Source organism: Botryllus schlosseri, chromosome 7 (genome assembly GCF_051294905.1).
Source record: "Botryllus schlosseri isolate E-star chromosome 7, Bs_hap1, whole genome shotgun sequence".
Lineage (NCBI taxonomy): Eukaryota > Metazoa > Chordata > Ascidiacea > Stolidobranchia > Styelidae > Botryllus > Botryllus schlosseri.
The window spans coordinates 24,883,656-24,908,790 of NC_137242.1; the positions used below are offsets into that span (position 1 = coordinate 24,883,656).

The 25,135-nt window shown below is 40.6% G+C and overlaps 1 protein-coding gene and 2 long non-coding RNA genes across 7 annotated transcripts in view; 1 reads left to right on the plus strand and 2 right to left on the minus strand.

Annotated features, from left to right (window-relative positions):
* LOC145442823 (uncharacterized) overlaps window positions 1-19,412 on the minus strand; it is a 213,666-nt gene extending 194,254 nt beyond the window's left edge. Inside the window, exons 1-2 of one of the 2 annotated variants that reach the window (XM_080320838.1) lie at window positions 19,270-19,412; window positions 16,331-16,389 (exon numbers count right to left, since the gene is read on the minus strand). In XM_080320838.1, the coding sequence (XP_080176964.1) occupies window positions 16,331-16,389; window positions 19,270-19,342 (132 nt within the window). In that variant the 5' untranslated portion in view covers window positions 19,343-19,412. The remainder of the gene's footprint in view (window positions 1-16,330; window positions 16,390-19,269) is intronic. The other variant, XM_080320839.1, reaches the window with a different exon arrangement.
* Window positions 1-25,135, plus strand: part of LOC145442946 (uncharacterized) — a 177,893-nt gene that overhangs the window by 12,778 nt on the left and 139,980 nt on the right. The gene's annotated exons all lie outside the window — the stretch shown is intronic.
* LOC145442588 (uncharacterized) lies at window positions 20,739-22,775 on the minus strand. The gene is made up of 3 exons (XR_013916094.1): window positions 22,589-22,775; window positions 21,978-22,064; window positions 20,739-20,851 (listed from the first exon to the last, which is right to left on the minus strand). It is a non-coding gene; the product is annotated as an uncharacterized LOC145442588 (long non-coding RNA).

Consider the following 25,135-nt stretch of genomic DNA (forward strand, 5'->3'; position numbering starts at 1 on the left):
AGACGGCCACGACCGACATTTCATTGTAATTCCGAAGCCAACACACTATTGGGATTTCGTCTTTTGGTACTGGTACTTGAATATGCGACCAGAAACTGCTAAAAGTGAGGAAAATTGGTATATTATAAATGCGATACATTCGATTCACCAAACAGAGTTATAAAAAGTGGGTTTACCAAGACTTTAACTGAAAACTGAGCAGTCTACACATTGACTTGGACTGGACTCGAGTCATAATTCCATGACTCAGACTCGACCCTCTGCTCGCTGACTTCGACTCGGACTTGACTCGGTGGTGAATTGAAATGAATCGACTTGACTCGAGTCAAAACGATAAAAGTGAGATTGACTTGTGACTCGGAGCCTTGTGACCTGGTTACAACCCTGGTGTCAACACAGTCAGAGCATACCCCAGACATATGGCAGACATGATGTCCGAGTAGCAAAGCAGTACGAACATAACCCAGGCATAACCCACACACGATATCCGAGTGCCAACATAGTCCGAACATTCCCAAGACATGATGTCCAAGTGCAAACACAGTCCGAACATAAACCAGACATACGGAAGACATGATGTCCTTGTAGCAATGTAGTAGTAACATAACCCAGACATACCGGACATGATGTCTGAGTGGCCACGAAGTCCGAACATATCTCAGACATACGCCAGACATGATATCCGAGTGTCAGTTCAGTCCGAGCACACCCAGACATGATGTCCGACTGTCAACACAGTCCGAACATACCCCAGACATGATGTCCAAGTGTCAACGCAGTCCAAGTATACCCCAGGCATGATGTCTGAGTGTCAACACAGTCCGAGCATACCCCAGACATAGGCAGACATGATATACGAGTTTCAACACAGTCCGAACATACCCAGACATACGCCAGACATGATGTCCTAGTGTCAACGCAGTCCAAGTATACCCCAGACATGATGTTTGAGTGTCAACACAGTCCGAACATACCCCAGTCATACGCCAGATGGGATTTCCTGGTGTCAACGCAATCCGAGCATACCCCAGACATGATGTCCCAGTGTCAACATAGTCCGAACATACCACAAACATGATGTCCTATTGTCAGCACACTCCGAACATACCCGATACACCCTGACATGGTGTCCGAGCAGCAAGCAACACACTTCCAAAAGTACAGATCTTTCCCGTCCCCGCCATCAGAAGATGCTTTGACGGATTAACTGACGTCATTTGCGTCAGTTTGCGTGAGCGATAGGGGATCATTCGACTCGCCAATCGATCTGTATCACTGAGAGGCGATGGCACGATGGCGTCGATCGCAGATCCGAAGATCGGCGATCATGGCTATCGGCGGACTATTTTTGATAGCGATCTATGCAACCGACCCTAACTGCTGAAAGTATGCGACCACTCTCCCCCGACCAAATATACTTGGACTTACTGACCTTTAGTACTTCGGAGACCTTTCGTTTCGTCTTCCATGTGAAGTACTTTCGACTAGTCTTAGAAATTAACAGTTGTAATCGAGATGAAATGCAAGGTGTTGCTTGTTTTACTTGAGTGTTAACGCTGATCAGCTACTCTGGTTCTGCGGTTCATAGAAAAATATTACGGCCAATCAGAAACCGCCAAAAATGTATAAGCCTTTTTATATTTAGAACTGGCGTGTATTCATGCAAAACAGAAACACAAAGTCTCGGAACCATTCAAAAACATTACTAGAAATTAATCAATGCTCGCCTGTGGCTTTGTTCCAGCATATGAAAATCTTATTAGGTGTAGGCCACAATGCCCTATCTAGAGACGGATCGACTGTCCTAGAACCGATGTATATTTATTTGTATTGTGAACTACCACGCACACACACTTCAGGTTTAGTGTTGAGCTGTTAGCAAGCAGTCTCCATTCATTTATACAGCATGGTAACAATCCACATGTGCCGTATTGACACTGCTCAGCAATGTATCTGCAAAGCAACGGTAAAACATTTACCTTGTCTCTCAACTTTCGTCAGGGTGTAATACCTGCTGAACAATGAGTGTAGAGTACCGCCATAGTTTTTGAGAAACCCGGACTTGGTGTAGTATTTAAGAAACGCATTGGAGGCGACATGCTAGATACCGACGTCGTTGGGGACATGCCACATCATCACGTCGAGTGCCTGCCAATTATTGAACGAAATATTTACACACCCGTTTCGCGAAAGCGGTGTCGTACAATGCCCTACATCAGTGGTTTATAACCTTGCCCCGAGCGCCCCCCCCCCCAGGGGGCGCTGGCGACTTTGAAGGGGGGCGGAAACGCTCAGGGGGCGATATGGGGTGCGCTGGGCTCAGGGGGGCGGTATGGGGGGCGCTGGAGAAAAATGGCTTAGCAGTAGATTTTGTGGTAATAGGACATATCCTGCCTTAAAAATACATATAGGTTTAATTGTCCATGGGCGCTTCAATGACTGACACCAAATGTTCCTGTCTTGGCAATCTGAACCCCAGAAGACGAATTCCATCTGGCAGGGAAAAATTTTATGTCAGTGAAGAAATACCAATCTGAAATCGTGTGCGTCTTTTAGTTTAGTACGATTGGGCGACAGGGATATTCCTGTTGGGCGATATCCCCGTTGAGCGATTCTATATTTTTTGAAATTGCAGACAGGGTGTCACGAAATAACATCATGCAACGAAGTCATACCAACGGGTTCGCCCGCCTGAATATGTCTAATTATTAGTAACGGGCCCTTCAGTTTCCAAGAAACCTTACAATGTTCGCTTCAAGTTTTGATAAGTCTGCGTACACTCAACAACTCACTGCGCTGACCCCTGGACAACAGTGCGTAGCGACTAAAAAAAAAGGTATTAACTTCGGAGTTGTTGTGCGCAACTTAGATTTTCTGCGCGCAGAGACCGTGTCAGCACTGCGCACGTGCGCAGCCTAGAGGGAACATTGCACCCCACTCAGCTCTACCGGTAAATGTGTTTACGTGAGCAGAGAGAGGATAAAAATAAATCTCAATTTACATGCAATTCCCTGATGATATTGACCAATTCAATCATTAATTAGTGAAATTTTTCGCGCTTGGCGCGACTAGGCGAGAATAGCTGCCTCAGTAAATCGACACCTAATATAGATACCTAATAGGCTATCAGCAAATAGAGGACAGCCTAATCGGGGTCTGGGAGTGAAGTCCCCCGAAAGCTTGGTTTATCACCCGATGGGGGCCCAGGACCAACGTTTTTTGTTTGGATGGGGGGCTGACGAAGTGCTCTTACGGCCCTGGTAACGAATATTTGTACCTGCGGGCACGCCCGAATATGTTTAATTATTAATTACGCGCCCTTTATTTTCCTATACAACAGCTCACTCAGTGCTACTGGTAAATCTGATTACGTGGGCTGAGAGGATAAAAAGTTTATAGCGACTTATATATGTAATTACCACCTATGCATTCATGCATTATAGAAAATTTTGGTACCTAGTGCGACCAGGCCACACAAACTTTGCTGACCATCGAAATCACGATATGGGGTTCGTGGGGGCGAAGCCCTCAGAAGTTCGGTTTATCACGCTATGGGTGCACAAGGCAATCGTTTTTAGGGGGTTGACGAGGTGCCCTCCCTCTTACTCATTGTCTTTATTACATTCCTTACATTATGAAGTTGGGGGGGGGGGGGGCGCTGGAGCACGATAATTTTTGAAAGGGGGCGCTGGAGGAAAAAAGGTTAAGAACCACTGCCCTACATCGATAGTGGGTATAGTGCTAACAGTCCGAGCCGGGGTTGTAACGAATCGAGTCGTATTTTTTCGTTATGACTCGACGTGCCTTGACTCGTCACTTTGTGCATCGACTCGACGTGTACTTGAGTCATTGCTCACCAAGTCATATATGACTCGACACGTTCTATATGACTTATTTAAGTCTCGTACATCAAGATAGAATCGATAAATAGGCACACCACTTTCAATTATCTGTTTTAATATACATGTTTACATTGAGAAAATGAGTATGAATCCGAGGCCTTTGATATCATCCAAGAGTTTTACAGAAGTCAGTCGAACCTTACTTGAACTCGTTACTTAACAGTAAACACTATGACTTGGACTCTGACTCGACTTGTAACACCATGACTGACTCGGTGGTGAATTTAAAATGACTCGACTTCACTCTAGATTCGAGACAACACTAGCGCCATATTTTCCGTTGGTGGTAACGTCCAATCGTGTATAGATTCGAGTCAAAACCGTAACTCGGAACCTTGTGGCTTAGTTACAATAGGGTTACCATACGTCCGTTTTTCTTTAGTCAACCGACCATGAAGTGAGGAAAATTTACCATTTTCTCTGGATTTTTCTCCGGAATTCTTAGGTTTGAAATTTTTGAAAAAGTGTCCTCCTCTCCCGATTCCAAAATGTGGTAACCCTAGGTTACAACCCTGGTCGGCTGTCATATACCATGCTTATGAGAATCAACTCTAATTTTATATGAACTGAACATGACTTGTATTGTAATTCTTTCCTCATTCACTTAAATTTCAAAGCCTCTGCGAATTAAAAAAATTCTAAAGCTAATGTATTTGACAAAATAACCTGTGTAACTATATTTATAATCCTAAACTTATTTTGAAAAGCAGATAATTTTCGAGTGACCCAACTCTGTTCGGCTGGGTTCTCGCAATGAGATCGGAAGCATCGGCATATAGGGCATATTTCTATCACCCACATGCAAGCTAATGAAATCATCGCCTGTGTCAACGAATAAACGTAATGCAATTGCCACGCGAAAGAGATGGAACAATTACCTGAATATTGAAGTAGGCCGGATTTTTATAATCATCGCTAGTTACGTTTTCTACTGTTCCGAACGTATTTCAATTCGCCCAATTGCCAGAACCTACAAACATTCATACGTATGGCAATGTATAAATTTGTACGATATGACGCAACAGCTTAAACCAGTGGTTATCAACCTTTAATAACCAGGGAAGCCCTTTCGCTGATGTACAAGCCTTCGGAAATCTCAAATTTTTGCTATGTCATAAAAATAACACTGGTCCACAAAATGAAAAAAATGGCAGAACATCTGAGAGCCGTTTCTGCGATTTTCGAGGTTGCTGATTACGAATATCACATTACTTTAGCCAGATTCACTCTTGTTCAGAAGATACTTGTACCTCTAAAAATCCCAAAATTACGGTATTTACCCTTGAATAGGCTATTTCACTTGGTATGTAGAAAATAGTAGGTTTTTTCTTCTCATTTTATACTTCGCATACATAGATAATTGACCATGAAGAACCCTCATGAAGCTCTCAGTCATTCTATCAATATCAACAAGACCTGATGTGAAATATTTGTTCGTCAAAAACGCAGTTTGTCAAGCCTGAAAATTGTATTTTTGCACAACGGAAATACATATTCTCATGTGTCAATTGGTCATCCTACCAAGATTGAAGAGGAGTATAAAGCTATAAAAAATTTTCATCAGAAACTTGACCACAATACTAATTTGCGTCCCATTACTATTGACTTGTAAATTGATAATTTTCCGCTTAGTCAACAAATTGGGTATATCTAATATCCCTATCAAACGAGAAGCTAAAATCTGGTGTCTTTGATAGATTACCGATTCAAATACGGATGAAAGATTCCAATTTCATATTAGGATGGAGCTCACTGCGTGGAATTACTTCTAAGATGTACGTTAAATAAAACTTTTTGGATGATCACAAAGCACCCAATCACAAACAGTTAGTCCGAATATTTGTATCTGTATAAGGAAAACTTGGAACACACATGAGCATAAAAGTTCACTTCCTGTTCAGTCATCTTGATATATTTCCTGATTCTCTTGTTGATTAGCAAGGGGAGATTTTTCACCAAGACATCAAAACAACAAAATAAAGACATCAGGGCAGATGAGATGAGCATGTTCTGTCATACCATTGCTATAGAACCTTGCTAGAAACTGCATCAAGTTGCTTACAGGCGGAAATAGTACAAAAACATTTGTGCTTTGAAATAAATTAATGATATTATATTCCAACTGATTATTTCAAATTTACAATAGGTGGTTGACGTAAAACTGATTGAATTATTGCCACGTCATTTGATTATCTAGGTAAATACTTATATACATGACCGGAGTTTATTTATGCGTGTGATATCCGGGAAAGTCTATACCTATGATAAATCAGTGCTGTTGCTGTATTTTGATTCAAAAGAGTCGTCTGTGTGTACAAATAACAAGTACATCGAGTTTCTAAACTTTATAGTACGACTGAGCCGATTTTCTATCTACCCATTACAGCAGTGGTTCCAACCTTTTTCGGTGTGAGGGCCAAATTTAGAATTTCAGAGTACGGTCGGGGCCGCACGAATACCAGGGCAATAAAACGGACCCAAAATAGTCACCAAAATATGAAAATTGGCATTGTTCCGATCAATCGCTCGAAGCCATTGGCCATTGTTATGGTCTTTGTGTTGCTGCGCTTCCATTATTCAGAACAATCGACCTTTGGTGGCTATTTCGGAGCAGTTTTATTGCCCTGGCGAGATTTCAATTCGTATATTTAGAATCAGTACGACAGTAGTTTTCAAATTATTCGGACGCTTCGGTCGTGAGCTGTAGGACTACCAATTATGCTGCTTTCGGAGCCGTTTAGTGAGTCAGCTAATATTGCCTAAACGCGCGAAGCGCGAAAATTTTCTATAATTCATAATTGAATTGGGCAACATGATCGAGAATCGCATATATATTGCTATCTATTTTTATCCTCTCTGTGTCCACGTGATCAGTTTTACAGGTAGAGCCGAGGGAGGTGTGTTTGAAAAGGTATGACCCATCAATAATAATTAAACATCTCCGGGCGTATATCCGTCGGCAGGAACGAAAGAGCACTTCGTGAGCCCCACTCCCCCCAAAAAACTTTGGTCTTGGGCTCCCATAGGGTGAAAAACCTACCCCTATCACCTTGTTCGCTTTTACTACTTTAGCTGTACCGTTAAGTGAGCCAGCGAGATGCGCGAAATTTTCGATAATTTATGATAAAATCGGTCAATATTATTGGGAATTGCATATATATTGCTATCAATTTCTCGTCCTCGCTGCTCACGTAATCATATTTACCGGTAGAGCTAAGTGAGGTGTCTTGGACACTGTAGAACCCGTTGGTATGACCCCGTGACATGATGTTATTTCGTAACCTCCTGTCTGTTATATCAAAAAATATAGAATAGCCCAAACGTATGCTACTAAACTAAGAGACGCACACTATTTCAAATTGGCATTTCTTCACTCGAATATAATTTGTCCCTGCGAGATGATATGTGTCTGGTGAGGTTCAGATTGCCAAGACAGTATTTTGTATGTAACGAAGCTTCGGTCAGCATAAGGGCAGTCCTTTTCGGCCAAGGTTTTCTCGCTGCCAATCGTTCTGACACACTTCTTGGAGTCGCATGTTACATGGCGTAAAACTTAATATGTCTTGGTGCGTCGTGGCGCGGTAATGGCAAAAGGCAAACGCCGATACGACCATTTCGATAAATATATTCTTTGCGGGGGATGAGTACCCAAAAGTCAAGATATTTGGCAGCATGAAATCACGCCTAGAGCAAAAAGATGCACAAATTTTCAAAAAATACTCTATAATTTATGCTTATTCACGAAATAATTTTGAGCCCCCTTCGAGCTCGCCCCCCTCAATTGGAAGGTGTGTCGTGCTGCAGTTATGGTCCTGTATATACCTATATGTATAACTACTGCTTGTTCAACTGGAAAGTTAGGGCACATTGCAGTGAAACAGCAGCGACGTAACGTTAGTAGTCTACTCACGACTATCCTGCAATCCTAATTAAAACTCCAAACTCCAAGCCACGTACGTGCATTTTATAAATGTAGAATTTTATTTTTTGTCAATACTCGATTTCTTAATATTTTGTGGGGGCCGCAAGAAGGCTATCTGCGGGCCGCATGCGGCCCTCAGGGCCACGGTTGGGAATCACTGCATTACAGCGAAAATGGGAGATTTTGGTCAAAACAAGAGACAATTTGAAAAAATAAAACAAGGTCATATTTGGAATTAGTGCCCTTCATAACCCCTAAAACCACTCTTAAGCTACTTTGTCTGCCTAAAATTATGTGTTAACCAATGTAATCTACCGCATTACGTATCTAACTACACATATATTACGTTACCCTAATACAAGGGTTGCATTTAAAACAAGAATCAATTTATAACAAACTTGTTTAAAACATGACTTTCATTTTTCTGCCATGATGTCAGTTGTAGGCTATATATTCAGTTGTGGCGTCATATCGGCTTTACATCTACATTTGCAAATATAGGGTGAATATAGTTCCTTTGACGAAATATTTCATAGGCTCCAACCATCCCATATCGTATACGTCGGTTATATCGGATGGTAATCGTCCGTATTCTCATACAGCATGTTTTTTGGAAAGTCACACTCAATTATGGCATAATTATAAATTTGAAAAACAACACATTTTTTTTAAAAAGGCCTTCGTTTAAAACACCGCGGAACCCCTGAGAACCAGTCCTGTAGTTCCCTGGAACACTGGGGGAGAATCACTGGCCTATACCAAGTTACGGATGCGTGAGCTACGTTTTGAATATTCTAGTTCACAAGTCACGCACTGTCCAAACAGATAGGCTATAGAAATAAATTTCACGATTGCACCTTTGCTAGATTTGTTGGTACTGCCTTTTTCGCTAGACCACTTGTCACCGTGGGTATGTTGTTCTCGTGAACACTGGCTACAAGAGTCCATCCACCGCCTGCTGATTCCAAGTCGCAATATACCTTGCATACATCACCACGAAAACACATAGATAAGTCGTGACTGCGATAGCGGCACCTCTGTGATTACAAATTTAGTGAAGAAAGGACGGACTCTGATACCAAGCGTGAGCAGTCTGAAAGTTAATTTAATCTATGGAAGATAATTTCATATATCGAGAAAAATAGACATGCGTCAGTTCAATTACTAAGGATACAAGTCAGTGAACAATGTTGGCTCAGGTGTGATAGGTTCACGAAAAGAAATTACATATAAGAGGCTATGTGTGTAACCATCTGCCGCGAATCGATATATTCATACATAGATGACTACCTTGAAAGGAGCTCTGTCTTGGGTCGGTTGGATTTTGTAAACGGCTGATCTTGTTTCGCCGTCGTGTAGAATATCGCGGCATGATTTAGGTCCCCCGCGCGGAAGAATTGCCTGTTCAAACCAGCAAATGGTTGGTGAGATCAAAGCATATAATGAGAAAACAGGAATATATATTACGGTTGACTCGTATATCTAGGCCAATGATTGTTAACCTTTACTGACCTGCGGAACCCTTACGGTAATCCGCAAAGACATCGCGGAAACCCGAGTCATAAAATCAAAATCCTGCAGTAGTCGACATTTTACTACAAATCCAATACATAGGCTACTATAGATCGGTGATTTCCAACGGCGGCTTTCAGAGCCGCATGCGGCTCAAAGGTAGTCTTCTTGCGGCTCTAATTGACCTCTGAATATGCCACAAAGTATAATAGACGATAGTTGCTGTTTGTTTCTATGAATAGTTATGGTCAATTTCTGTATAATGAATGCCACAATGAAGGATATTAGTTATGTGTAAAGCCGTCCAAGGCCGCTTCGGAAAACAGGGTAAGAGAATTCTTGAATACTAGCGTCAAACGTATTGAACAATACATGTCAGACAAGGATACATCTTGAGTTCCACTGGTCATAGACCTTTATTTATCGTCTCTGTGAAGAGCAAATTTCGACATAGTTTTAGTAACATCAAAACAGCGCCTCATAATGAAGATATAAACTGCAATATGTCCAATATTACTCAGCAATCCCCAGCAAGCTTGAGCATCAACTGCTAGATTGTATGAAGATTGAATAGCTATTCACATAACGACATAGTAGTATATGTTGTATAATGATATGCATTTTCAGTTTATTTCAATATATAGCACTCGCCAATATGCGTCTATCAATGCTAAAATAACCGATACAGATCTGTTGAAGTCTATGCGCATGCGCATGCTATTGAATTAGCTGGATGGTCAGATCCGGAGGTAGGCTAGCTACTTTTAAAGTTTTCGTCAAAAGTAGCCTACTCAAGTGTTTTCATGCGGCTCCATACGTACTCTGAAGTTTGAAACGTGGCACCGACGTCTGAGAAGGTTAGGAACCACTGCTATAGATCGTTGGTACACGAAACGAACTGTGCAGCAACAGATAGTTAAAAAAATAAAGCCATGAAAATATAATTTTCCTAAGAACGAATACATTAAAATGAATATTATTTGCAAATCAGTGTGACGTCAGCTGTTCCCACCAAGTTGGCTAATTCGAGACTCCCTTGGAATCACCTTCGAAGGTGCATGTCATCGCATTGTTCAGTCTCAACGCAACAGCGTCATACACCAATTGCAATACCATACAGATATTGCTAATATAATTGACATTTCAGAAGGAGGGCGTTTCGATTTCGATCCCCAACCCTCTCTACGTACGCCACTGCACACGACGTACCACAACGGACACCAATCGAAAACTGATCGATATACCGGTAACCAGTGATGGCCAAGACGAGTGTATCTTCAGTAGGGCAATTTTTTGACATGTCAAAATGAGTGAAACTTTTGTCAAAATTGTAGCGTTAGGTCAAAAAATAGTCAAAATTGTTTACAAAGTCCAACATTTTTGCAACCCACTTTTCGTTACTATCGTAGATGTTTGCGGTGTCGTTGAACGCATCATTCGATATTTTACAGCTTTTAGCCTACTTTATGGTCGTACCGTTGTTGACGGCCCATTGTATGCCCATTGTGAATCATAAACGGTCAAATGAAACAAATAGGTTGACATGGGTCTGTGCTCAACGTACAGCAATATCCCAACAGAAGCAAGACTGCGTGGGGATCGGTTCTTATGTCAAGAAGCGCATGATGAAAACTTTGATCTAGAATCTAGATAGCATCGTCAGAATGAAGCAACGCGTTATGTCACCCAACAACTGCTGCTATAACGTTATTTCTTCATTCTCGGCCAGCTACTTAGTAAGGACAGACACTTTCTACCCGAGAATGTAGGAAAGTATCATTCATTGTACTACAAAAATTTAATTATTTCCACCATAATGCGTGATGTAAATACCGGACTTTTTCATAGGTCCAGATTGCATTAGAATGAATGTTTATTCATGTAAATATTTGTCAGTTTTTGAGTTAAAATATTTTTTCAGGCCAAACTACTTCGTAGCGACAGACAGTTCAAACCAGAAATGAAGATAAGTAGTACAATTCTCAAATTTTGTATGAAAACGTTTTATTTACATACATGAGGTCAAAATGTGGTCAAAATCAAGTTTTTTTAGGCCAAAATATGTCCAAATTTTGATTTTTTAGGTCAAAATCTTCCGTTTTTAGGTAAAAAATCACCCTCATCATGACAAATCATTTGCATGCGTTGAGTGCAGTTACTGACCTCTAAGGAACTACGGAGAATCGACCAGAAAATCCCTAGTGTTCCATGGAATTACGGTTACGAGCCACTGGTCAGTCAATCAGTCAATCAGGTTTATTAATATTTTCATCGTTTAAAAACATCACAAGACTGCGATACAATGAAAAGATAGGAAGGCGTCGAGACAACTTTGAGTAGCCTTTAAGATCAGACACCCACCTCAGCCTGGTCTTGGACCTACAACTGACGATACAATAATCTGCGTATTACCTAAATTATGACCCATGATAAGAGAACGAAACTCGTTTTAAAAAACTTTTTTCCGCGAAGGAGCTGTACCTAAGCGTTTTTTCAATTTGACAGTCGCGCCCCAGAACAAGACATGCGGACCACAGAAAATGACGGCAATCAATAGACGGATCGTCGAAATAACGAAAGACACTTCATTTGACCGGATTTGCATTCATTCGCAATGACATTACGGTGAACATATTCTAATACACAAATGCCCGGGTCATGAAGATAAGAGAATCAGTTCCAGCAGTCAACGCTGTAGGTCTACTGCATAATAGAATAATATAAACGGCTATGTGACCATGAATATCATGAGTGACCATTAGGGTTGTCCAAAATTTCAAAATTTTCAAAAATGCCGCGTGATTGTGTCTCATTCTATAGATTATTGATAAAAAACATCAACGAGCCTGAAAGAAGCTCTCAAAAAGGTCATTAAGATTTCGACCAAAGCGTTTGAAAGTAGCACTCTACGAGTGGGCGGGGAATAGCAGAAGTGGGCGGGCAATCACAAACTTACAATCTTGATTGGTTGAAACATGTAATAATAAGCTCCTGATTGGCTGAAAGACTCATTTGTGATCGTCGAAGGTAAGGATTTCGCTCTACTCTGTAGTATTGGTTTCCAGCAATTTTGCAGATATGGTAATTTGCCATCGACAGTTAATAGTACCTGTGACATAGTAAATTACTTTCTTCTTGCAGCATGTGTAAACCAGTGTTGCTATGCATTGCACAGGTGCATGGCCAATATAGATATAAATGATCTCCACTGCATGCATCCAGCTATCTTCCAAATTTACTGGCAATGATTGAAACTCAAACATTTCCCGTCAGTAGTTAATATCTCAGTACTGTTTGTAATGGCTAGTCGACATCTCCCCCCTAAAACCAAAACACATTACACTTTTTATTTCAAAATACAATAACGGCAAAAAGACTATTTACCAAAGACATGATTAAAAAATTATGCTGCAGGGTCAGTGTTGCAGATCACAGGCCCCTTTTATAAGAGTAGACTTCCTGCTGTCTCCAAACATCTTCCTATGCTGTTCCACAGCTTGATGCAGACTTTCTCTTTGTTGATCATTGTCAGTCAAGATTGCAGCATAGTCTGTGCTTAACTTCACACCTCTTTCTGCGGCATCATTAACAACTTTGACCGAACTAACGAAAGAATTCATTTTGCCGTAGGAATCTGATAAATGCCAAACATCAACTGGTTGTCTCAGCCAATCTCCTGCGCACTGGAAAACTTCAAATATGTACCACGACTGGGGCCCAACAAGATCAGACAAAGTAGTTTCCTTGTTGATCTGTATAGTTGTGTTCAATGAGGGTGGGCCCCTTCTGAACCTTGAAGTTCGCTTTACTTGCAGGAGCGCCTTTGCCATGTTTTCACGGGTTTCCTTGGTTTCCTTCGGCGAAAACAAGGCATATACAGCAGTTTCCTCCACAATATACCAGTCATGCTTCAACAGCTTCTGTGAAGCAGCTGAGGAAACTTGTTCATCATATTCCCTGTAACTCAACATTAGGCTTACCATATTTTGAATATGCAAAAAGAGGACACTTTTTCAGAAATTTGCAAGATACAAAACCGGAGTAGAATTCCCAAAAACAGGTGAATTTTTCCCACTTTGCGGTCGGTTGACTAAAAAAAAAAAAAAAAAAGGTCTTCACTTCCGCTCAGATCTCAAAATAACGTGTTTTACTCTACATTGCCAGGTGGATGACTAAAAAAAAAAAAAAAAAAAAAAAAAAAAAAGGTCTTCATTTCGCTCAGAGCTGAAATCACCGCTTTTCATCCGAATTACCCGCCGGAGCTTCACTTCTGCGCTATTTTGCGGCATATCACTCGCAATTTCCTCTATATCTGTCCTCAATTTTCAAAAAAGAGGACAAAATCTCAAAAAAGAGGACAAAAGGGCGTCCTCCGAGGACACTTTCAAAAAAGTCAAAAAAGAGGACAAATCCTCTTAAAAGAGGACGTATGGTAAGCCTACTCAACATGTGCTGGATGAATCTCAAGTCATTACCTGCTGCATCACGACCAATGCTTGAATCAACCCATGCAGGGATATAAAAAAGAACTAAAAATAAATTGAAGCGGCGCAATAGTTCAACTTCTTCAGATTTGTAATTCAACTGGTCAGCCCACATGAACATTTTCTGGGCATACAGGATTGTACCCATCCATCTCGCATGATGTGCTGCACCAGGTTTGTTATGACGTATATTTCCACCTGCACCAAGAAGAGCAAGGGCATTATTCACACATTGCCTGTAGTCGTCGCGTGTGAAAAAATCTTTTTTGGTCAGCAGTACCCTGAACTTATCAACTATAATTGTCGCGCGTTCCTCAAAGCAGGGAGGAATAATCAGAGTCTTGAATTGCTGCTTAGTGTCAAGACTGTTCCAGTTCCTTTTAAGGTGTGAAAACCATATATTCTCTGGTCCAGTTGTGGCCTTTCCAAATAGACATTTCCAAACGTCTTTCACTACCAGCTCATACACATGATGCCGACAAGCATGGTAGAACACCTTCCTTCCGAGAAGGTCTTCAAGCATCTTTGCTGCCCCCTTCTTCCAGCCGCTGTTGCTTGCTGTAGTGTCAAAAACCAAAGCCGTTACAGCATCTTTTATATTCCACCTTTCCATTAGGTTGAAGGTGGCTTCAGCTTGTGTTTGACCTGCAGCATTTTGTATCTTTTGAATGCCAAGTAGCTTCCCTTCTGAGTATTGAGGATAACAAGATAGGACAATTGACAGAGCCTCGTATCGATTTCCCAATCTATCCTCTGTGAGCTTTCCATCCCAATGAATGGCAACATGCTGCGGTTTCTTTTCTTGAAATTTCTCTGAAATATCCCTGGAAATTTCAAGACGATTTGTTTCCCTGGCTCTCTTCGTTGAGGATCTTGACAAAGAGAACATTGCTATATCCCCACCACAAGCCGTAATAAAAGCTCCCATCAGCATTGTTGCCTCATTGTCTGTTACTTGCAATCGATCTAGAGCTTGGGACACATGGGTATTTTTCATAATATTTTTAGGTGCCATCAGCTTAATGACTGTCGAGGTACCAAGACCAACATCAGCATCATACTCAGAACTTGAATTCAAGCTATCATCCTCTTTTGAAGATGAAGATGATGCTAAAGCAACATAGTCATCACTTGAGTCTTGTGTAATGTTTTCCACAGTTTGATCCGCAATGGATGCTGTTTTCTTTTTGACGTCTTCAGCAAGAATCTTGTCCCTTCCCAACATTATATATTTCCGGGATCGTCGTTGATCTTCGTAGAACGCAATGTCTGCGAGCTTTCTGTCGTGTGATAGGTAACTGTCATTTTGTATTATTGCTATCGCATCTGTACTTCCAATATCCCACAACTTGTCCAAATCTGCCGTAAATCTTTTCCTCTTACCCTTGGGATCACTTTCTCGTGTAGATTTCGACTTCAGATCAAGCCAATTTTTGTGCAGTTTTCGAAGTGATATGACAACATTTGATTTAAGCATTGTCGCAATTCTCGCCATTTTCCACACAGTTAATACATCATCTACCACCACATTACATAGCTTTTGAGTAGGGGTTGACTGGCGGCAATTCTCTTTTAGATACAGCAGGTAACACATAACTTCTCGTTTGGTAGGTAACCTCGACCCACAGATGTATTCGCGAGCATATCCGACCAAGTAATGCTCAGAATTTGATCTTGTTCGTCGCTGTGGCACGTGCTCAACCTTTCGCCGTTTTTGCTCTGCCATGATCGTAATATGCACTCAATCATAAACTACTGCTACAACTAAAACATTCAATGAACAAGTGTTACATCAATACTATCAACTCATCAAGTCGCAAAGCGCTTGAACATAATCAGTTCATGACCGTTATACTAACAGACTCGACCCCATCAGAACAGCAAATACTGCTACAACTAAAACATTCGATGAACAAGTGTTACATCAATACCATTAATTCATCAAACCGCAAAGCGCTTGTACATAATCAGTTAGCAGCCGTTATACTAGCAGACTCGACCCCATCTGAAAAGAAAATACTGCTACAGCTGAAACATTCATTGAACAAGTGTTCCATTACTACTATTGACTCATCAAACTACAACGCACTTTGACAGAATCACAGCCGCTACTAACAGACTCCTTCAGTTTAACGCCGCCAAGCACCCAAATCAGCCGCAGCCGCAGTAGTCATCATTGAAGCATAGCCGATTACCCAATCAAGAACTGTCGTTTCGTGATTGCCCGCCCTCTCGCACTTCAGCCGTCCATGGCCCGCCCACTCTTCAACAACAACTTTCAAACGCTTTGGTCGAAATCTTAATGACTTTTCTGAGAGCTTCTTTCGGGCTCGTTGATGTTTTTTATCAATAATCTATAGAATGAGACACAATCACGCGGCATTTTTAAAAATTTTGAAATTTTGGACAAACCTAGTGACCATATATCAAATCTAAGAATCCTCTATATCGACCGGGATTTTAGATATAGGTTTATGCTGTATCCCAGAGCGTTTGGCTTTTATACTAACCTTACAGTTTCCAATTTTATGCCACTTCCCGTTGACGAATTTCCGCATACAGAATTGTCCTGAAATATTGAGTAGGCCTATATAGGAGACAATAGAACGGGCATGGTCAATGTTTAGGCTATTCACGGACGCATTCCGATTACTCATATAACCTACGGCTGCATTCCAGGGTATAGTCGTAACACTTGTAATGAACTAAGTAGACCCGAAATATCGATGTTAAACTGTCCAGTGTCCAGTTTCCAATGTCCATTTCCAGTCAACTCCGGGCTATAGTCTATTTATCTACGCACCAAAATTGGGAGTGTTCATGCTATGAATATGATCAGAGATTTATTGTGGTCGAGAATTCTTTCATATTCACGTATGAATTTCGTCATTAATATTAGTGGTTTCACATATTTCTATCAAACATTCATCCTTTCTCAGCTCATGCGGTCAGATTCACCGACAGAGTTGATAGAGGCGTTGTTTTCGAAAATTTAGGGCAAGTCATAAATGATGATGGATGTTCGGTTAGACCAATTTTCATTGGTCAATTTGTTGCATGCTGTTATTTCTTTACCTCTCATCAGGATTGTCGGTATAGTGGAATAGTATTCGAATCGCACAGACGTACCAGACATAAATTTCTTTCGTGAGGAGCACACGATTCTAAGTTGGTATTTCTACATAGGGCGCATCATTTTCCTTTTCTCTCCACATCTGTACTGTGGGGATCAGATTATAAAGGGCGCAGAAAACGAAGTCGCGTTGAACCACGCGCAGTGCGAAGAAAATTGCATGATGGATTAAAGTCTCTAAGAAATTCAAGATTAAATTCGTAAATTCAATATGCATGTCGACGGCCGCACAAATTTCCTTCTGCGACCGCAGGTTGGCTAACCCTGCATGAGAATGCGTATGCAAATCCAACTAATGAATGAGCAGAAGGGTTGTTCTAAAAGGATTAACAAATTTGGCCTAGTTCCAAAATGTGCAACGGAAGTTAGCAGATAATATGTGATTAGAAAAGAATAGCATTTACGATGAAAAATATCATCATACACCAATGACGAAAACTTTCTGCTTAGTATCCGTGAACTAGAAGTAGAGTTTATTTATATATCTTGATCTCTATAATAGCATGTAATTAATATGTATTGACATATATTTGAAATGACTTTGACACCAATTCTGTTGAAGGAAGTATATCCTATTAAAAGAAAAAGTCACAGCAACATTGTGATCAATCAAACAGCCACTTTGGGCAACATATAGCAGTGTTGGTATCGAGTTAGTACCTTCGAGTCATTGCATGGTATACTCCATTTCAAACAGGATGAGAGATATGGTATGAATTGACGTAAGTCACGTTTATCGACAGGAACGAAACATTATGCCTAAAACGGCAGCGCCTATAGCTAATATTTGTGTAATGGAAAAAATATGTTTGTGCATGTTGACGTTGGTAACGAAATTTTGTCAAAATTGTCCGGAAATCACAAACTTTAGTTATTATACACCTGACTGAATATATTTACGCATATTAACACTTTTGTATCATGTTAAATAGATCAGGTGTTTGCAACGTAATTCCTAAATAAATAATACTTATGTGACGTTAAAATCATATCATCCTGATCCCTGATGTCGTCATTGTACAAGCATTTTCTATACAGGCGACCATAACCAAGGAATAATAGTCCCAGGCTTCACATGCATAATGCACAGATTACAACGAGTAAGACTCAGTGTTCGCGGTATCTTCATCGAAATATCGTACCTCACCATATGGCGAGAACTTCCTATAATATCATATATACCAATCGTTCCCAACCTTTTTCGACTCGGCGCCCCCTTTTGAAGCTCCACTCCTATCATCACCCCCCAGATATTGGGAATCGAAAAACGGCAATACAAACTGTAATCACCGGCGAGTTGACTGAAAAAAGTCAACTTTTCGTCTAGACCTAGAAATTACACTTTTACAGCTAAAATTTCGTGAGTTGACTAAAAAGAGGTCATTTCTTCGACTTAACTCCAATATAACCGTTTTAACGCACCATCGCCCTCTTCGATATTTTCGCGCCCCCCACCCCCTATCGCCCCCTTCGTTATTTTCGCCTCCTAGACCGCCAAATCGCCCACGTTGGGAAGCACTGATCTATACCATTCAATACCATAGCACTCGATGTGATAACTATGCTGACAACAAATGCACAGCCAGTATGGTAGTAGTAACCTACTTAATGCACATATGATGTGACTGGACGACAGCGGGACGGACGATAGCCGAATATTTCTCTATGATAATCCATTTTTTCAACTATATGTGAATTTGTTTACAATTTCCCATGGAAAATCGAAGCTTTCCTCGTACTTCGTTTGCTCCCATTTGCTCAAGTTACGGAATCTGTAACAGGGATTTAATGTTTTTGGGGTCGAAGGTGAATTTAGTTAGACATATACATTTTTGTTTAACCACGTTCACCCCGAAGAAACTCTGAATCATTTGTAACGTATAGTGTAAGGATTGTATATTATGCCTGCCTTACCATTCACGAACTGGTACCTCGGTATCAATAATCGATTTTGTTTGGCTGTTGTTGTTTGGTAAAACGCAACAGCTGAATTATAAATGAACGCATAAATATTGGAAATGAAATGGGCTTTTCTGATTGACGGGGTCTCGACTACGAGCCCAAAACGTCCCTGCGTTCCACCACAGCAGTCACAATTCAACTAAATATGATGCCTAATTGCATGCAACCAATGATGGCCAAGACGGACGTGTCATTACGAAAATTATACATGCGTTCAATGTGTGTTCTGACCTCCAGGCGACACTCATGGGGATCCACGGAACACCGGTTGAAAACCGCAGTATTCGAACCAGAATTATTTCAAATTTATATCGTAAAGGCCTGCATAATATAGTTTCCATAGTACACACTTACCATTCGTTTCACTTGCAAACACCAACACACTAATTATTGTAATACAGACCGGACACAATAAAACATTCAACATCTCTGTAGTCGAGTCGCTACTGGAATGTTTTCATGGATTATGTAAGGCATCCGTGTACAAGGTTGACTCATAGAGTAGGGAAGTTGCGATTTAGGACTATAGCCGCTGTACGTAAAATCGTGACGTCCGTCCTGGGAAATGATTGAGACATTCATTACTCCAGATAATATATACTGCAGTGCATCAGAACGAGCTGTATCGCTACATTCACTTCCGCTAGGACGGTGACCCTCCAAGATATAGTGCATGGATATCATCAACAGTATAGTCGAGTATTCATGGAAATACCATCAACATAACTGCAGCGTGTCCAGATGTGTCGTTACTCCAATGTTCTAACAAACTATAGTTATTTGCGTTAGGAGTTCTGGAATCATAGCAACCGTGATGCTTTTTATCGCATGAGCATTCAGGTTCATTATGCTATTGTCATTAGACATTCACAGATTAGAGATTGGTAATTTCAGATTAAACGCATTGAGCCAGTTGCACTAAACGCCTCTAAACGCTGGTCTTGGCCCCATCGGGTGTTCAACGCAACATCTATAGATTTCAAGGAGAGGAGAGTTTCAGCGATTCGAGATAATTAAACACAGCACGTGTTTTACGGTCCAACGTTTTATCACTGCCGATCACTTTGGCAATGTAGCCAAGCCTAAACCCACCAATATCTCATAATTGCGAAAAAGGTTTGATTAGTCTACTATTATTTTGTCGAAAGGGATGGCAAACCAAAATTGAAAGCAACAACTCTGTTGGAAGCACATCGCGAAGAGGGAGATTTTAGAAAATAATTTAGGTCATTAAATAGAATATAATTTCACAACTCGTACCAACTACTTCGGTGCCTCGTACCCCCAATGGGTCTATGGCCCCTGGTTAAGAACCGCTGCACTAAATGATACGCTGAGTGTCAGTGAGGTCTGTGACTGTGTCGCAAGCACGTTTAGAGTTAAAGATAAAATATAGGGAATAAATATTGATATGATAGTGCAAATTGACGATCGCAACAAATCGCTTCATATCAAACCATAACCACGCATGCAGACAATTCTGAAAGCCTCCAAGTACCTCCATGACATCTGGTAAGCCATGCCCCGCGACACAAACAGGTGCAGCAAATAATATTAATAGTGATTAATAATCCTTATGACGCACGTCTTGTACTTTGGGTATTAGTAAGATTTGAAGTGGCTTAGCTCTGTCTTCCCTAACAGTTTGCGAGCCAATTGCTTCCTTCAACGAGCGTCAGAAATACAGTTTCTCGCTTCCACGAAAAAAAACAGTTGAAAAACAGTAAATGTGTAACTTTTCAATCCAATATAACTACTTCACTAATCTATCTTCCAAAGGCAATCCTCTACAGCTGACTATAGCCACATTGAAAATACAGAAATTCCTTGCCTACAGCATTTTGCATGTGGGTTTTATTCACATCATCATACAGCACTTGATACAACCATTCCTATAAAAGGTATAGCGTGGGGTGCTGGCGGAAGTCCCGTCGCTCTGTCAAAATATTAAGCAATATTACATTGGGAGTACCGTGATGACACCTCAAGTTGAGAATTTATGGGCTAAACCCGGTATATATATAAAACAAATTCACAAGTTGCATAATCACGTCACAAGAGAGAGAGAGAGTCTTTATTTTTCATCAAACCAAAATACATAACGCACGGCAGTGGTGGGGGTACAGAAAATATGCATGCACAGTATTCGGTATTAGATAGGAATGATCGATAAGACCGTGAGGGTCATCTAGTCTGATCACACCAGCATCAAACAGGTACACTTGACTCTAAACAGTCTGGCTGTAAAAAAAGTTACAGTAATTAAAATCGTCACAAGAGTCAATATATTTTCGAAAAATTACGTGCACTATGAACATTCGTACGAACTGCACTAAAAATAGGCGACTTAGACGATATAGAACAGTGTTCCCCAATCTTTTTACACAATGCCCTCTTGGCCAATAATCCATGTACCTCCCCCTAACATCGACAAAAAGTTATATTGTTTAACTCAGACAAACGGCGTTGTCGCTTGTGATCTTAGTAGGCTAGGCAGGACGCTTCACGTTATTTCGAAGTCACATCACATCTCTTAGGATATACACCATGATGGAATAAAGTCGTGCAAGCCAATTCCCTTTTCAATGTCACTGCACTTCACTGTGGTGCAACAAACATTCATCATGCTTGTTGCACAGGTGTTTATAAAGTTAAACACAATAAGCGACGCTAGCTAGGATTGCAGTTAGTTGTTATTAATTGGTTGAAAAACATAATATTCCATGCCAATAAACATCTATATGAAGAGCATTGGTGACGATTCCACATTGAATATGCCTTGTGAAACAGCGAACGCGTGGGCCACATATTTATATATCTCTTCTCAGTGCACAAATATAGTTAATAATTATTCGATTTCCCACACTGATTTTTATATAGTGCATAACGCCCCCTTTACTCTCAGTTATCCCCAATAGCCCATAGCTCCCCTATACCTATGTAGGAGTAAGCGCAGAGATAGTAGCAGAATTGGTGCAGACGGACTCTTCCAAGCTAACATCTTACAGCACCGCCATTTATTTTACCAACGTTATTACCAACTGCTATTACGGGATACTTACCCTAAAACCTTGGGTAGCAACGGCTTTGAAAGAAATTGCAGACGTATTTATCCGGGCATTGGAAGTTCCAAAAGCAGGATCTCTTCGCTGAAAAAGAGCAAGTGATTGAATCGGCACGGCATGAAAAATCGAATATCATAGCAGTTAGTTGGGCTTAAATTGCGGTGGAGAGATAGCGTAGTGGTATGATCCACGACTGCAACACCTAGGGGTCGCGGGTTTAAAACCGCACGAGGTCGACTCCTCGCCGCGTGATCCGCGTAAGCTTTGTCTTACAAAAATCATAGAAGTAGGCCGTGTTGCAAGTCGGTAAATACGCCATCAAAAATAAAGAATTTTGGCCTGCTGTAAATGAACAATGTATTCGAAACTCCATGAATGTAAAACAGCAGTTGGGGCTTACCATCACGTGTCAGTCACATACTCACTGTCTCATGTACCGCGGTGATTTTATAAAAGCCTAGAAATGGGCCGTGCAACAAGTCGACATCTACGGAATAAAAATGAAGAAAATTGGTCTTCTCCTGTGAATGACCGCAGTAATCGACAAACACCACGAATACCACACACTACAACAACAGCAATAACAACGTTGTTAGTCACAAACTTACTTCTTCGTCTTGCTTCGATCATAGCCAGCAGCCCCATTAACATCATAATAATAACGGTTACCTTCAGCTTCATATGCATAATAAACTTAAGCAATTTCGAATCTAGGCTGGCACAGAGAAAAATCTTCGGTATAAATCCCGTTTTTCTATAGAAGTTTTTAGTCGTGCTGGCTTTGGAGAAAAAAGAGATGACTTCAAGTCACTTATTATCGAAAGTGTCCGTAGTGACTGCCGAACACATGATTACCAAGAATTTGATGAGTGCCCCCACACTCATCATGTGTTAGCACATTCAATTTTATTCATTCTATACAATGATTCATATCTCCTATGTGTGAGCAGGATACATCATGTTATAACTGCATTCCGTTTACATTTCATTGAGAATGCTGCGATTTAGCCTGTTTTTGAGAAGCATATGGGAGCTGTCAAAGATGTCCATTAGGAAAGAAACCTATCATACTATTGCGCCAGTATATCTATTCTATGTTTCTTCTCGACAGAATTTATTGCTGAGGTGCTGTACGAAAGCCATGTATAGTAGTTCAAACTAAAACTTGATGTCTTCATGCGATTCAAGCCACAGTCCTGCACCCGAGCACCGTGATCCTGGCATATACTGAACACTAATGTGTTTTCCGGCATCTATGGGTTTTTAATCGTTTTTTTGTCGCCGCAACATGAGCCTACCAGTTACTTTTCGATTTATTTCCTCGAATTACAGGGTTGTAGTAACTTGAATCATGACTTAACACGAGTCGCAATTCTGTCGACATTCAACTCGCTAGAGTCACTTTAATGATTACCTCGACTTGGAAAAACTCGAGTTGTATTGCTCAAGAAAGTAGTGTGGCATATCCCATACTCAAGTGAATAATCAGTGATCTATCAAACGGTGGTGGGAGGTGGTGGAAATTTTAATTTTCATGAACGGCGATTTTGATCATGCCTTTTGCGAAGACTAGAGCATCGCAATTAGGGTTGCATTTAAAGCAAATGGCATTTCAAAAACGTTGTTTAAAACATGCTTTAACCAGTGCTTTAAAAATACCATTTAAAAATGTTTTTTAAGTTGTATAATTATGCTATGGTTGTGTTATACTTTCGACAAATCATGCAATATCACCGTATGCGGATGATTTGCACCCAAAATAGTAGACGTATACGATATCGAATGGTTCAAAGATATTTTTGGTCCGTTTAAGAAAGGACTCGGAAGCCTTTTTCGTCAGAGGAGACATATCTACCCTATATTTTCAATTGTAAATGTCACCTCACTATGACGTCACATTTTCAAGACTCGTGACGTCATGGCTAACCAAAAAGACAATAAAAGTGTGTTTTAAAAACGGGCCATTTTAAAACATGATTGTTTTCATTTTATTTTTGTTTTAAATGCAACCCTAATCGCAATACCACAATATTCAAAAAATATTTTACTGATTTTATTTCGTTTGATGCATGTAAAACAGCACATTTATCACTTAAGAGCAAATGGGCACAGGATTACTAACAATGGTTACAGGTTGGCCGGAAAAATTGAATCTGTTTCAATGTCACTTTTTTTTGTCTATACCAGTAGTTTTTATCCTTTCTTAATCTGCGGGACATTACGCTAATCTTCAAGCCGAACCCCAAATTCTCGCGTAGTCACGAAAACAAAAATCGAACAAAATAGACATTCAACTATGACATTTAATACATTACTGAAGATTACTATTACTATTATTAAAGAATAAAACTTACAAATAATGATTTTCACACGAAACAAAAACATTATAATGAGAATGTATTGCAGATCAGTCCAACTTCTGCTGTTTCATTTCAGATATCAGTTCAAAAATGCGAGGCTTCACCTTTGAAACTGTCGTCGTATTGTTCGGTCGAAACGCAACAACGTGATACCAATTGCTATAAATATTGCAGATATGATTGGTATTTCAGGGGATCGAGGTTTCGACTCCGAACCTCAAACCTCAGCTGCGTACGCCACCGCACACGGCGTGCCTCCACAACAATCACTATTGCACTACTGATCGAGCCTGATCGCTTGCAATCAATGATGGCCAAGACGGGACAAGACACCAATCATATTTATAAGTTGTTTGTGTGTGCTTTCCTCCTCGGAAGCCCTGAGACAGGCTCACGGAATCCCTTCTGTTCCAAGAATCACTGGTAAAGAACCTATGGTCTCGAAAATGTATTAGGCTTGGTTTTTTACTCTTACTTGCTTAAACTTCCTTAACTGCAATTCGTGGCATGATCATCTGTAGTGTAACAGAGTGTTTCCTCCCAAGTGATCAATTACACGGCGGGGTAAAGGATTGATGATGAGCTGTCTATCATTCTGTCTGTACATTACAGCGTATTTTTCACATGTCATTATTTGATTTCTGTATTCGTGAGCGATTTCCGTCCCTTTTCTTGTGTTAATTCAAGCAAGTGATATTTTGACGAGGGTTGTGATGGGATGTTGTGCGAACTGCATTTATATTTTAACGATCAGTGACGTGCGGTGAGGTGGCGCAAGGGATGCAGTGCTTCACC